Genomic DNA, 14,429 nt, shown 5'->3' on the forward strand with positions numbered 1-14,429 from the left:
TTCAGCAAGCAAGCCATTTTTAAAGGGCATAATGGATATTTCTAAATATATTATGTATTTCCAAATAATTAGTGAAATATATTTTTCATCAGAGTTACTTTTAAACTAACAGAAGAGACTAAATCCATTTAGTCTCCCTCTCCTTCCTTGTCATCCCCACAACAAAGGCAGCATATTTTCCATTCTAATCAGTCTCCTTTCATATCCTTCTACCTGATACTAGTCTTTCAGGAATTTTACAGTGTTTTTAAGATAATTAATCCAAAGGCAACCTGAACTTAAGTCTGGTTCATGAACAAGAAAAATAAGTTTAGTAAGTTACTTCATTACTTCACTTTTTTCTTTGTAGTAATGCCAACAGCTTGTTCAGTAGATAACTCTTACATTCATAGATTCATAGATTGTTAAGGACTGAAAGGGACCTCACAGATCATTGGACCCAGCCACTCCACTCTAGGCAGGAAAACAACTAGGGTCATATGACCCCAGCAAGGTGATGTCCAGTCTCCTCTTGAAAACCTCCAGGGTCGGTGACTGCACCACCTCTGGAGGGAGTTTATTCCTCAGTCCAGACACCCTGACTGTGAAGGAGTTTTTCCTGGTATTAAGCCTTCTAGTTTATATCCACTGATCCTGGTCTTCCCCAGGGGTGCCCTAGTGAACAGCTGTTCACTGAGCTCCTGATGCACTTCTCTGATACAGCAGTAAGCCGCTATCAAGTCCCCTCTCAACCAATATTCCCTCTAAGGAGTAGCGGTCTGTGAGCGTGCCACTTCGGTCCTGCCTCCCTCTTTTGGTGCGGTGTGGTCCGACAGTAAGTGTCCAAGTGGGAGCGGGCAGGGTTCGGCCACTAGATGAAGGTCCTCACTTCTCATACATGGTAGGCAGTGGCTCCTCCCTGAGGTGAAGCAGGTGTTGGGACAGCAACAGTGATAGGGATGGGGGCCGGTGCAGTCTCCGCTGGCTCTGGGGAATTGCTCTGTGGGCCCTGCCGGCTCCAGGGAACTGTTCCACTCCTCCATATTGCCTCAGGGAGTGAGGAGGCATGTGGCGTCAGGGCTGGGGAGTGGAGCAGTTCCCCGGAGCCTGTGGTGCAGTTCCCCAGAGCCAGCAGAGCCTGCGCCAACCCCCAGTTCCCATCCCCGCCTTGCCTCGCTTCAGGGAGGAGCTGCTACCTGCCCCGCGTGAGGCTCTGCCAGCTCTGGGAAACTGCTCCACAGGCTCCACCAGCTCCAGAAAACTGCTTCACTCCTCAGCCTTGATGCCATGTGCCTCTTCGCTCTCTGAGGTGATGGAGAGGAGTGGAGCAGTTCCTCAGAGCTGACAGAGCCCACGGAGCAGTTCCGTGGAGCCGGCAGAGCCCACGCCAAGCCCCAGCCCCAACCTCCGTCCCCACCTCGGGGAGGAGCTGCTGCCTGCCCTGCATGAGGAGTGAGGATCTTACCTTTGATAAGTGTCCCACCCTGGCCCCAGTGCCTCTGCCCCACTCTGCACCCAGCTCCTCTCCAGGTGGGTGCGCTGCCTTAAAAAGTTTGTGTGTGGCAAGATTTTTACTTGTGTGCAGCCGTGCACACGCGTAACTTAGAGGGAACACTGCTCTCAACCTTCTCTTCTTTAGGCTAAAGATGCCCAGGTCCCTCAGCCTTTCCTTTTACGGCTTGCCTTGCAAGTCCCTGATCATACGGGTGGCTCTTCTCTGGATCCTCTCAAGTTTTTCCATGTCCTTGTTGAAATGCAGCACCCAGAACTGGATGCAGTACTCCAACTTGTGGTCTCAGCAGTGCTGAATACAGCGGGAGTATCACTTCCTTAGTTTTACATGAAATGCATCACTTGATAAAGATGTTGGAAAGCACTGGTCGAAGCATGGACCCCTGAGGGAAACCACTGGCCACTTCGTGCCAGGACAACACCGATCCATTAGTGAGAACTCTCTGGGTCCTACCCTGTAGCCAGTCTCCCACCCACTGAACTGTTGAGCAGTTGAGCCCACAATCTTTCAATTTTCCCACCAGGATATCGTGGGATACTAGATCAAAAGTCTTTTGGAAGTCTAGGCATAGAACAACCTTGTCTCCCATGTCCAGGTGGCGAGACACCTGGTTGTAGAAGGAGATGAGATTGGTAAGACAAGACCTACCTGCGACAAAGCCATGCTGGCTGTCATTTCAGAATCTTACCTTCCGCAAGTGTATTGCACATAGATTCTTTAATGAACTTTTCCAGGATTTTCCCTGGGCTAGAGGTTAGGCTGACTGGCCTATAGTTGCCTGGGTCCTCCCTCCTCCCCTTCTTGAAGATGGGTACATTACACTCCCCAGATCCTGTTTTGTTTATTATTATTACTTTATATTGTGGAACCCAGGATACTATTTTTCTGGCCAGCTCTTGTTCCCTCTAGGCAATGGGATTGGGCAACCATACCAGCTACAGCTGGCTGATCTCTCTGGCCTGTGCCCATGCTGCTATCACTCTCTTCTGGTGCTACTGGTTTTCCTCTGTGCACCAGACTAGTCTAGTCATTTCCCATCCCAGCATGATTTTCTGGTATATACCACTCCTTCGCCCACTCCTGAGATCTTCCTAGCTCCCAGCAAAAAGTATGATGACACAGGACAGATGCCATTCAGGATTCATTCCAGCAAATTTCCAGCCCAGAATTTCTTCCCAGTGACCTCCAACAGTGCTTCCAGATTTATACTAAATTATTTATATTTTATTATATACATCCTTATTATAATAATTATGGATAATTATAAGAACTGGCCCTACCTAAAATATGAATATCTAGAGAGCTACAATAACTACAGCTGAATAAAACTTACTTTTCAATGGATGATTTAGCTGTACATAATGAGATTTGTTTTGTTGAGCTATACATTTTGCTGGCAGATTCTGCTCCATATCCCATGCTGCCTTGGATTAAAAAAATATTTATGAAAATAGTTAATGTTTCCATTAACTGCAACATAATCATGTTCACTGATATTTTTCAGCTTATCTAAATTCAGTATTTTCTAGATCCTACACCATGAGATAAAAGGTTGGGCCCTGAACTATAGCTTTACTCTAAGGTTCTCCCTTTCATTTAAATATAATCTCATACAGAGGCTGCATGCAAACGTTTATTTCTACCAGAAGAAGTTTATTCTAGTAAAAGAATAGCGAGGGAGCTGGACTGTACAGGTTCACAGGCAAGCTCTCAGCCGGGGGGGCTAGAGCGCTGCTTCCTGGGCTACCTCCACCATTAGGGAAGCCTGTTAATTGACAGCCTGACCTCTCCCTTGCCTGGGAAGGGGGCAGGCTGTCAAGCAGCAGCTAGCAGCTGCTGAAAAGCAGCAGCAGCTGTCACAAACAGCTCTAGGAGGGTTCCAGCCCCAGGAGAATGCCTACCTTCATACCAGTTTGCTGACTGGTAGGAGGGAGGCATTTTCGCATGGTGGGAACCCTCCTAGTTCTCCCCTTCAGGAGTATAGCCCTTGCTCCTTACACTTCCCAAGACTGACCCGGAGGAGTGTGGGGAGGCAGGAGGGGAGCACTCTGCTGCCAAGGCAAGGCTCTGGGACCTTCGCCAGAGTAGTGCAGGGTAAGGCAGGTGGATTTTGCCATGGTGACAAGGCTCTCAAGCTTCGCCACTACAACACTGCCACTACCTTGCCCAACTCTGCTCCAGGTCAGCTGGGTGGCAAGAGGAAACTGGTGGGGCTGGGTTTTTTTATCACCCAAAAAATCCTTGCCTCTCACAAGTATTGATTACTAATTTTCCACAGTTTCAACTTCCTTAATGCTCTTAGACATTCACTATACTCTTTCAATAGTTCTCTGAGAATTACACTGACAGCTGATTTCAGCAACTGAATACACTGCTCAAACAGAAAGTTTATGCAACTTCCTGCATCAAATCACAATAAATGTAAGTTTGGAACACAGCAAAAATCATTTTCAACATTAGTTTTTGCATACTGAATCTTCAGAACTCCAAATAACTTATTATGTAAGACCTCAAAGGTAGATCAATACCATCAATAGCCTCCACAAATAACAAAAACCATTATCAGCATGATCAAGTCACCCATATGACTATTTGTAATTCCCAGCTAGATGGCCTCCAAGCTAATTATTTAGCTTCATTTTTTTCAGGAAACAGGAACTTGAATAAACATCATTCTCCCCAAGACCAAACGCAAAGTGTTTGTCATGGGAGACTCCATCCTGAGGGGGATTGAGGGGGCAATCTGCCGCCCCGACCCCTTAGCCTGGGAAGTTTGCTGCTTCCCGAGGACCTGCATCTGCGACATGGCAGAGAAGATCCCTAAACTCCTCCAGCCCACAGACTGCTATCCCATACTCCTCATCCATGTGGGCACCAATGACACGGCTCGGAGTGCTCCTAGCCGGGTCATGAGGCGCTTCAGGGATTTGAGTGCAGGACTAAAGGGTCTGGGGGCACAGGTGGTGTTTTCTTCAATCCTCCCAGTCTCAGGCTATGTGCTGAGGAGGGAGAGGAGGATCCACATAGTCAACCAACGACTGCGGTGCTGGTGTCATCGGGAAGGCTTTGGCTTCCATGACCACAGTCCATTCTTTGGAGAGAGAGGCAGCGAGCTGCTGGGAAGGGATGGCCTCCACCTCTGTCTGTTGGGGAGGAGGCTCTTCTCAGCTAGACTGGCTGACCTGCTCCACCGAGCTTTAAACTAAGCCTGCTGGGGGGTAGGAGGACTACTGCTGGGGCTAGCCCACCGAATGGCCCTTGCAAAGCCAGCAGGCCAAGGCACATAAGGGATCCCACCCCAGCCCCAGCCCTGGAACAAAATGTAGGCAAGGCAAGAGCCCCTAAGAGGACACTTGCGTGTCTATACCCAAATGCCAGGAGCCTGGGGAATAAACAGGAGGAACTTGTTCTCCTCCTAAATGCAAATAACTATGATGTCATTGGGAGAACAGAGACCTGGTGGGACTATACTCAAGACTGGACCATGGGTATAGATGGCTATACCCTGTACAGGAGGGATCAGGTGGACAAAAGGGGTGGGGGTGTAGCTGTCTCTGTCAAGGAAAGCTACACATCCCTGCAAGCTGACATTGGCACCCATGGTGGACAACTTGAGACCCTCTGGGTTAAAATCCGTGGGGAACACGGCACAGGGGATACTATGGTGGGGGTCTACTACAGACCCCCTACCCAGAGTCAAGACCTCGACCAGGAGTTCACCAGGGAATTGGCTAAGGCCGCACAATCCCGGTGTATGGTTGTCATAGGAGACTTTAACTACCCAGATATCTCAAGGGAGGAGCACTCAGCCAAATCTGAGCAGTCGCAAAGCTTTCTCTCATGTGTGGATGACCTCTCTCTGACGCAGGAAGTCTGTGGGCTGACAAGAGGTAAAGTGTTGCTCGACCTTGTACTGGCAACCGGGGATGACCTAACTGGCAACCTAACAATCAAAAGGAAGCTGAGTGACAGTGATCATGAACTGATCGCCTTCACCATCTGCCGTAAAGCTGGCAAGTCAGTCAGTTGTACGGAAGTCCTCGACTTCAGGAACACTGACTTTGACAAGCTAAGGAGGCTTGTCAGAGAGGCCCTAAAAAGCCACAACCCAATGGAGAGGGGAGTTCAGGATGCGTGGATGCTCCTCAAGGGAGCAATCCTGGATGAGCAAGCAAAGTCCATCCCGTCTTGGAGGAAAGGCAGCAAAAGGGCACAGCAGCCCCCTTGGCTCTCCAGGGAACTGGCGGACCTCCTGAGTCTTAAAAGGAAGACCTACAAAGGATGGAGGACTGGAACCGCCACCAAGGAAAAATACTCTTCTTTAGTCAGGACTTGCAGAGAACAAATCAGGAAAGCCAAGGCTGCGAGGGAACTCCAGCTAGCTACAAATATCAAGGAAAATAAAAAGTCCTTTTTTAGATATGTGGGGAGCGGAGGAAAAGCAAGGGCAACATTGGACCCCTGCTGAACCAGGTGGGACAACTGACAACTGACGCCCAGGAAAAAGCAAACTTGCTAAATGGGTACTTTGCGTCAGTTTTCCATCAGCGCAATAGGACCCTCTCCACTATGGGTCAGGGAGGCCCGGGTGAGGGAGATTCCTTGCCCTCCATCGAAGCTGACCTCGTGATCTTGACAGGCTGGATACCTTCAAGTCAGCTGGCCCCGATGGGTTACACCCAAGGGTACTCAGGGAGCTGGCAAGCATCATAGCTCAGCCCCTGGCACGGATCTTTGAGAGCTCTTGGCGCTCTGGTGAAGTGCCCGATGATTGGAAGAGGGCCAATGTCGTGCCTATCTTCAAGAAAGGGAGGAAAGCAGATCTGGCAAACTACAGGCCCATCAGCCTGACCTCTATCCTGGGGAAAGTCTTGGAAAAAATTATCAAGGAGGCCATCCTTAACAGACTAGCTGAAGGCAATATCCTGAGGGATACCCAGCATGTGTTTGTTGCGGGTAGGTCTTACTTGACCAATCTCATTTCCTTCTATGACCACGTGACCTATCACCTGGACAAAGGGGAAGAGATCGACATCATACACCTTAACTTTAAAAAAGCCTTCAATCTGGTATCTCACGATCACCTCTTGGTTAAACTGGCTAACTGCGGCCTTGACATCACCACAATCCGCTGGCTGGGGAGCTGGCTCCGCGGTAGGACCCAGAGGGTGGTGGTCGATGGGAGCCAATCATCTTGGTGTGCTGTGACCAGTGGGATACCACAAGGCTCTGTCCTAAGGCCTATACTGTTTAACATCTACATCAATGATGTGGACATTGGTGTCAAAAGCGGACTGGCCAAGTTTGCTGATGACACCAAACTCTGGGGTAAAGTATCCACACCAGAGAACAGGAGGGTGATCCAGGCAGATCTGGACAGACTCATGAATTGGGCGGACGAGAACCTAATGGCGTTCAACACCGAAAAATGCAAGGTTCTCCACCTTGGGAGGAAAAACCTGCACCATGCATATAGGCTCGGTAGTGCTACGCTGGTTAGCACTACAGATGAAAGGGACTTGGGGGTCACGGTTGACCACAAGATGAACATGAGCCTTCAGTGTGATGCTGCGGCTAGTAAAGCGAGCAAAATGCTGGCTTGCATCCATAGATGCTTTTCAAGCAGATCCTGGGACGTCATTCTTCCGCTGTACTCGGCCTTGGTGAGGCCACAGCTGGAGTACTGCATCCAGTTTTGGGCTCCACAATTCAAAAAGGATGTGGAGAAGCTTGAGAGAGTCCAGAGGAGAGCCATGCGCATGATCAGAGGTCAGGAAAACAGACCTTACGACCACAGGCTGAGAGCTATGGGACTTTTCAGCCTGGAAAAGCGCAGGCTCAGGGCTGATCTGGTGGCTACCTATAAGCTTATCGGGGTGCTCATCAGGATCTGGGGGAACTACTGTTCACCAGAGCCCCCCAAGGGATGACAAGATTGAATGGTCACAAACTCCACTGTGACCGGTTCAGGCTGGACATAAGAAAAAACTTTTTCACTGTCCGAGCCCCCCAGGTTTGGAATAGACTGCCACCTGAGGTGGTTCAAGCGCCCACTTTGAACGCCTTCAAACCACATTTGGATGATTGTCTTGCTGGGATCTTATGATCCCTGTTGACTTCCTGCCTCTGGGGCAGGGGGCTGGACTCAATGATCCTCCGGGGTCCCTTCCAACCCAAATGTCTATGAAATCTATGAAATCATATAACAAATAATGACAGGAGATTCATAGAGAAAAATATTTTCTCCAGTTACAGTGTTTGAGGGAATGTTTATCTACTGTTCTATAAAGTCACCTTTCAAAAAACAAGACAAGAAGTTTTTAATCTAGTTATGATAGCTCAAATAGGCAATACAGCCACTCACATATGGAATATGACAAAAAATGACATATTGAATTTAATATTTATTACTTAACAATAAAGATATATACAATATTTAGAAGACAAAAATAAACTAAATGTGATATCCTAATACACTTATATGTTTAATTTAGTTTTAAGAAAAATTCAATATGCATTTCCTACACAAACAACAAGTACATACATGCTAGCAAGCCTTGTATATAGCTACACAACTTAGGGTAAAATACTATACATGTGCTTTAGACAATATTTTTTCCTAAAATATCTAAGATCAATATCTGCTGAATTGCACACTGCAAATGTACCCGGTTAGTGCTATTTAACAACTCAGGCAACTGACAGATGTTAAACAAAAGGCACAATGGGATCTAATATGCAACAGGATGGGATCCCACACGTGGAAAGCAGGAGGTGTGATTTTGGGATCGAGCATCAGATCCCATCACATCATATTGCTGGTGCAGGGGGAGCCCAGGAAATGATCCCAGTCCCAGTGTCATACTACGTGCTCCCACAGCTTCCAATCGGTTGATGGAAGTCCCAGCCCTGGGAGCCCATGGTGCGACCATGCAGCTGAGAGCTCTGATTACTGATGATGCTCCCAGCCACAGGGGCACATGGTGTTCCCCACAGTTGGGAATTCTGATCACTGATGGGGGTCCCAGACATGGGGGTAGATGGTGCAACCTCACAGCTAACAGCTCTCTAATCACCTGATGGGGTTCCCAGCCACAAGTGTGTGTGGTACCAACCCTGCCCTCTCCCACCATGACTGGGAGCCATATCAGTAATCAGAGCTCTCAGCCTTGGGGCTGGGCACCTTGCACTCCTGAGGCTGGAAGCTCCACATCTGATCAGGGCTCCCAGTTGGGGGAGTTCACTGTGCTACCCCAGCTAGGAGCTCTGATTGCTGGCCAGTGCTCACAGTCTCTTGGGAGTGTGCTTCAGAGGCTGGGCACACTGGCCACATGTTCAGTGAAAGGAATCATAGGAACCAGCCACAAAGCTTTACACATATTTTGAGTAATAATTTTGTTGCTCATTCATGGTTTTGTGGCTTATTCATGCCATTAATTGAATGAATGTATGGCCAGGTCACTACATAAGACACAATTAACCAGTTAATCATCTTAAGTGTAACGTGTCAGAAGCTTAAGTTTTTGAAAGCTTACGAAGGTCCTTTCCCTAACAGGCTGGCCCTTTTAAGTGGCTTTTTAAGACTTTGTGACTTAGAACATTTAAGATCACATTGCTTTCACATATCAATGATTTTTTAACATTATGTCTTTAGATAAATGTGCATTCTATAATTTTTAACCATTTGCTTGATATGCCTTATCTGTATTGTTTAGTCATTTATATTTATTTATATCTTCCCTATACTTTGTTATTGAACATGCTATTAACATTTAAATGTTCTTATGTTGTGTTTTTAATTTTGGTGGAACTGGCTCTTTTAATCTTGCTTGGTTCTCAGAACTCATCTGGAGGTCAACAAGTTCGTCCAATAAAAGATATAAACCTCCCCTCCCCCCACCAAGCCTTGCCTCTCACCAAAAAAAATAAACAAACTCCATCCAGATGATAGGAAAATGGTCCCTTATGCTTTAAATTAGTGGTGTTCAACCTAAGGTCTGTGGGCAGGGTTCAGCCTCCAAAGTGACTGGATCTGGCCCATGGCATGGGAGGAGGGGGGAAATTAGCAGCAAGCAGCTTAGTCTGGCACATTTCCTTCCTTGCCATATATTATGCCACTGATCCCTTCCACAGCCCAGAGGCAAATTGTCTTCCTTCCCCGCTCCCGTGCATCTGACATTGGCAGCTACCTCCCTTCCCCACTCCTCTCCTGGAGGGGAGTGGTGGCCCATGGTGCAGCTGTGTTGCAAACACACTGTCTGCTGCTTTAAATGTTTGAGTTCCACTGATTAACATTTTTTCCTATCATTTGCTAGTACAGGAAACAAGCATAAACTGGCTTGGGAAAATACACAGATAAACCACGTGATAATGTGAGGAGTTACTAAGTTCTTTAACCAAATAAGGGTCTTAAAAAATGGAAGCAACAGTTACAAAATAATCATATTAAAGTAAGCATTACATTTAAATGTGAAGATTCAATACTCTTCCTGTAACATAATTCAGTATCTGAAACCAAGGGTACACAAGTTATAATGATAATTTTACTGGTATTTAATATTCTTATTTTTTAAATATAATCTTTGCAATGAATTGTAGGTATTCTTTCCAAAAGGCTTGCTCAGGGGGGAAAATAAATCAGGAATAGAATGTGTTCAAATTCTGGCTTTGGGAAAAATAAGGCAGTTTTAAGGAGTCATAATTAGAGAAGTATCTGGATAAAAAGCGTAAGAGTATGTGATAAGAGTGTATGACACAGGACCTGAGGTATTTCAGAGGAGATGGTGATAGACAAGTAGTTTGTAGAGAATAAGGATTTGTAAGATGGATGTTGCCAACTGGGAAACATGCTTGGAAGAAGAACTAATAGTAAGAGAAGTATCAAATCATCACAAGAAAGTCTACTTGGCATGAATTTTAAAACAATTTTTTAAAAAGCAACTTCCAAATTGTCCCTGCCAGATTCTGTATGTATAAATTTTGCTTGTGCAAGTTTTATTGTTTTCTTTTTAGTTGCCATTATATTACCATATAAATTATGTACATGTGAAATCTGTAATTCTCAAAAAACTATCTGACCTTTACCTTTAGATCTGCATATGAAATGCTTTTGTGCATGCACATTAAACTGAATACACATATATTCAGAAACATAAAAGTTCCCTTATAACACTTAGCTCCATTGACTTCAGTTGGGTCATCTCAAATTTAAGTTGATACAGATAAAATAATTTTGTCCTTCGAGTTGGACACGACAGACAAAAAGAAAAAAATGGAGCCATCTTGGATAGTTGCTAGGGAACTAAAATTTTCAAATTCAAACAAGTACAATGACATTTTTTCATGGATTTTTTTTCAAATATATTCTAATTGGAATTTTATTAGATATGCATATGTATAAGTAAATTTAGAAATCTAGAAGGGGGTCTTACACTGAGACCCCTGACTGAAGTACCTGTGCAGATGAAAAGATTCTGTTATGCTGATCTTGATTTACTGAGGTTAATGGGAGCTTTTCCATGGATTTCAGTGCAAGCACGTTAAAAGCCATGGTAACACATTTATTTTGAAAAGTTCTTCTCAGTTTTAGCTGAGCCACATAAAAATATACAGGACCAGGCCTGTAGACATATTCTATTATTTTTTATCAACTAATATTTCTACCTTTAGTTTATACATGTATCTTATTTTCACATGAAAAAGTATGAACAGAAAGTTTTGTCAATTTTTTAAAGATTATTATATGTTGATCTATTTTACAGTACAAACAACGAAAAGTCAAATACAGAATTAAAATGCCTTAAAAACCCAATATGTTATCTTCCACAATATTACCATATTTATTTTTTATTTTAAATGCCCTTATTTAAATAACAATGATGCCAACTGAACCAAAGGTTAAAGTGTTAATTCATGCATTTCCATCCTTTCAAAATTAATTGGGTGACAAATGATTGCATTACCTAACTCTAATTGCTTAAAAAGGCATGTAATAGATCAGCTGCAAAACCAAAGACATCTTCTTACCCTGGTGCTGTTTGAATTGGTTCAATAACCACTTCTTCTGAAAAACAAATGAAAAACAGCTGTTTGGACGTTTTGGTTCACTTGATATAAATTCTGATTATTAATTCTAAGTTTGTCTTTAACTGGAACATATATTATAAAAGATATAAAAATCATAACTAAAATTTATACTCATCAGCAGCTCAAATGCTTATTGATTTGTACTCACTACTATTAGAAATCAGCTTATAATTTTATTATTAAAATTGTGAGTCATTATTAATAAATCATCATACCTTTTGGACCAAACACATGTAATCTGCCATTTTTTCTATTCTTTTGTTCCTAAGATAAAAGCAGTAGAAATATTAATAAAAAGGAAAAGCACTAATTATTCATGTCCCCATCCTGCATTAGGGAGAATTCCTGCAGTGATGCAAATTCCCAGTAACTTCAATAGAAACCCACAGAAGGATATAGTACTGGAGTTTGAAATTTCTTTATCACAGATATGAAAGTGTAAAATAACGGAAATTAAAGCGTGCTTCGATAAACTAGCTAAATAAGAGCAAAACATGAGTGGAACAGATATAAGTTCTATTGATTCTTACCTTCATGCCATCTGTCCTTTCTATACAATTGGGCCTAGTAGAAAATAAAGACATTTGTGTAATAAATATACTCACTAAATATTTGAATTTCACTCTTTATTAAAATGGACATAAGGTTGCAAACAACAAATATTATTTTTTAAAATCTAGAACACACCACATTTTCATACAAACTGCAATTCCTAAAAATAATAATCTAGATTCTAGATTGCTGTAAGGAAGCTATTTTATAATTGTGATTATTATATTATATCTAATAATCTAATAATAATCAGGCTTAACTGAGACCCTGTGGGTCAAACTTCAAGGAGGGCAGGGGGAGAGGGATCTGGTGGTAGGGGTTTACTACAGGTCACCACATCAGGAGGAAGAGCTGGATCTGGAATTCTCCAGGCAGCTGGGGGAGGCTGTGCGTGGAAAGGATGTTGTGGTCATGGGTGATATGAATTACCCTGACAGCAACTGGGAGGAGCAGTTGGCCAGGTCTAGCCACTCATGAAGGTTCCTGACATGCATACAGGACCTACACCTCATGCAGGAGGTACTCATCCCCACTAGGGGAAACGCCATACTAGATCTGGTGTTAGCCTCTGGTGATGACCTGGTGGGGGATGTGCTAGTACAAGGGAGGCTGGGGGACAGTGATCATGAAATGATCCAGTTTGCTATTCAGAGAAAAGTGGGGAGGGTAACTAGCACAGCGCAAATGCTTGACTTTAGGAAGGCCAACTTCAATGTGCTCAGGGTAGTAGTCAGGAAGGCACTCAGAGCCCAGGGTGTAGCTAGTATGGGGGTCCAGGAAAGGTGGTCCTTCCTCAAGGAGGCTATCCTTGGGGCGCAGCAGGATGCAATTCCACTGTGCAGGAAGGCAGGAAAAGGGTCCAAGAAACCTTCATGGCTGAGTGCAGATATCTAGGCTGGCCCGAGGACAAAGAAAAAAGCATACTGGCAGTGGAAGCAGGGGGCAGCGACCAAGGAGGCATATACCTCCCTGACCCGAGCTTGTAGGGATTTGGTAAGGAAGGCTAAAGCAGCACAGGAGCTTAGATTATCTTCTGGGATTAAGGATAACAAAAAGTCCTTTTTCAAGTATAGAGGTAGCAAGAAGACGTCTCGGGGTAACATTGGACCCCTACGAGGCAGGGCAGGGCAGTTGGTGATGGACGCGCGAGAGAAGGCAGAACTCTTCAACAAGTTCTTTGCCTCTGTGTTCCTGTCTGCTGACAATGGGGTGCTCTCGGGTGAAAGTGTAGAGAGGAGGCCCAGGAAGGATGCGAGTCCCGCGACTGTTAGTTCAGACCTAGTTAAGGATTACCTGGAGGGCTTAGATGTGTCCAAGTCGGTGGGCCCGGATGACCTTCATCCGTGGGTGCTGAGGAAACTGGCTGGTGTCATTGCGGAGCCATTAGCATGGCTGTTTGAGCTCTCCTGGTGCCCGGTCAAGCCCCTGAGGACTGGAAAACGGCCAATGTGGTCCCTATTTTCAAGAAGGGGAGGAAGGAAGAGCCTGGCAACTACAGGCCAGTCAGCCTCACTTCTCTCCTGGGGAAGGTCTTTGAAAAAATTATCAAGGGACACATTTGTGAGAGCCCTGCAGGGGAAGTGATGTTGAGGGGTAACTAGCATGGGTTTGTGCCAGGCCGATTCTGCCTGACTAAACTGGTCTCTTTCTATGACCAGGTAACAAAAAGCTTAGATGTGAAGGAGGAAGTCAATGTCATCTTCTTGGACTTCCAGAAGGCCTTCGACACAGTGTCCTAGCCAATTCTGGTGGGCAAGCTGAGGGACTGCGGCATTGACGAATGCACAGTCACATGGGTGGCAAACTGGCTCCAGGGGCGCACCCAGAGGGTGGTGGTGGATGGGTTGATGTCGACCTGGGAGGGTGTGGGCAGCGGAGTCCCCCAGGGCTCAATCCTTGGGCCGGTGCTGTTCAATATCTTCATTAGCGACCTGGACAAGGGTGTGGAGAGCACCCTGTTCAAGTTCGCTGATGACACCAAGCTGTGGGGTAAAGTGAATACACCGGCAGGCAGGGACCACATCCAGGCAGACCTGGATAGGTTGGAGAAGTGGGTGGATCTGAACAGGATGCGGTTCAACGGGGACAAGTGCTGAGTGCTGCACCTGGGGAGAGGGAACCAGCATTATGGTTACAGGCTAGGGGCTGGCCCTCTCAGCAGCACAGAGGCAGAGAGAGATCTTGGAGTCATGATTGACTCCAGGATGAATATGAGTCACCAATGCAACAACGCAATAGGCAGAGCCAACCGCACCCTGTTATACATCAAGAGGGGCATCACTAACGGGTCTTGCTCCCC

General features: G+C 45.5%; 1 protein-coding gene across 1 annotated transcript in view; it reads right to left on the reverse strand.

The window, feature by feature from the left end:
* The window catches only part of ERICH2 (glutamate rich 2), a 51,890-nt gene that overhangs the window by 25,793 nt on the left and 11,668 nt on the right, over positions 1 to 14,429 (reverse strand). The window contains exons 5-8 of the mRNA XM_090041712.1: positions 12,109 to 12,142; positions 11,794 to 11,842; positions 11,519 to 11,555; positions 2,826 to 2,912 (exon numbers count right to left, since the gene is read on the reverse strand). Of these exons, the coding sequence (XP_089897838.1) occupies positions 2,826 to 2,912; positions 11,519 to 11,555; positions 11,794 to 11,842; positions 12,109 to 12,142 (207 nt within the window). The remainder of the gene's footprint in view (positions 1 to 2,825; positions 2,913 to 11,518; positions 11,556 to 11,793; positions 11,843 to 12,108; positions 12,143 to 14,429) is intronic.

This window comes from Crocodylus siamensis, chromosome 4 (assembly GCF_052110815.1).
Source record: "Crocodylus siamensis isolate JL-2025a chromosome 4, ASM5211081v1, whole genome shotgun sequence".
NCBI lineage: Eukaryota > Metazoa > Chordata > Crocodylia > Crocodylidae > Crocodylus > Crocodylus siamensis.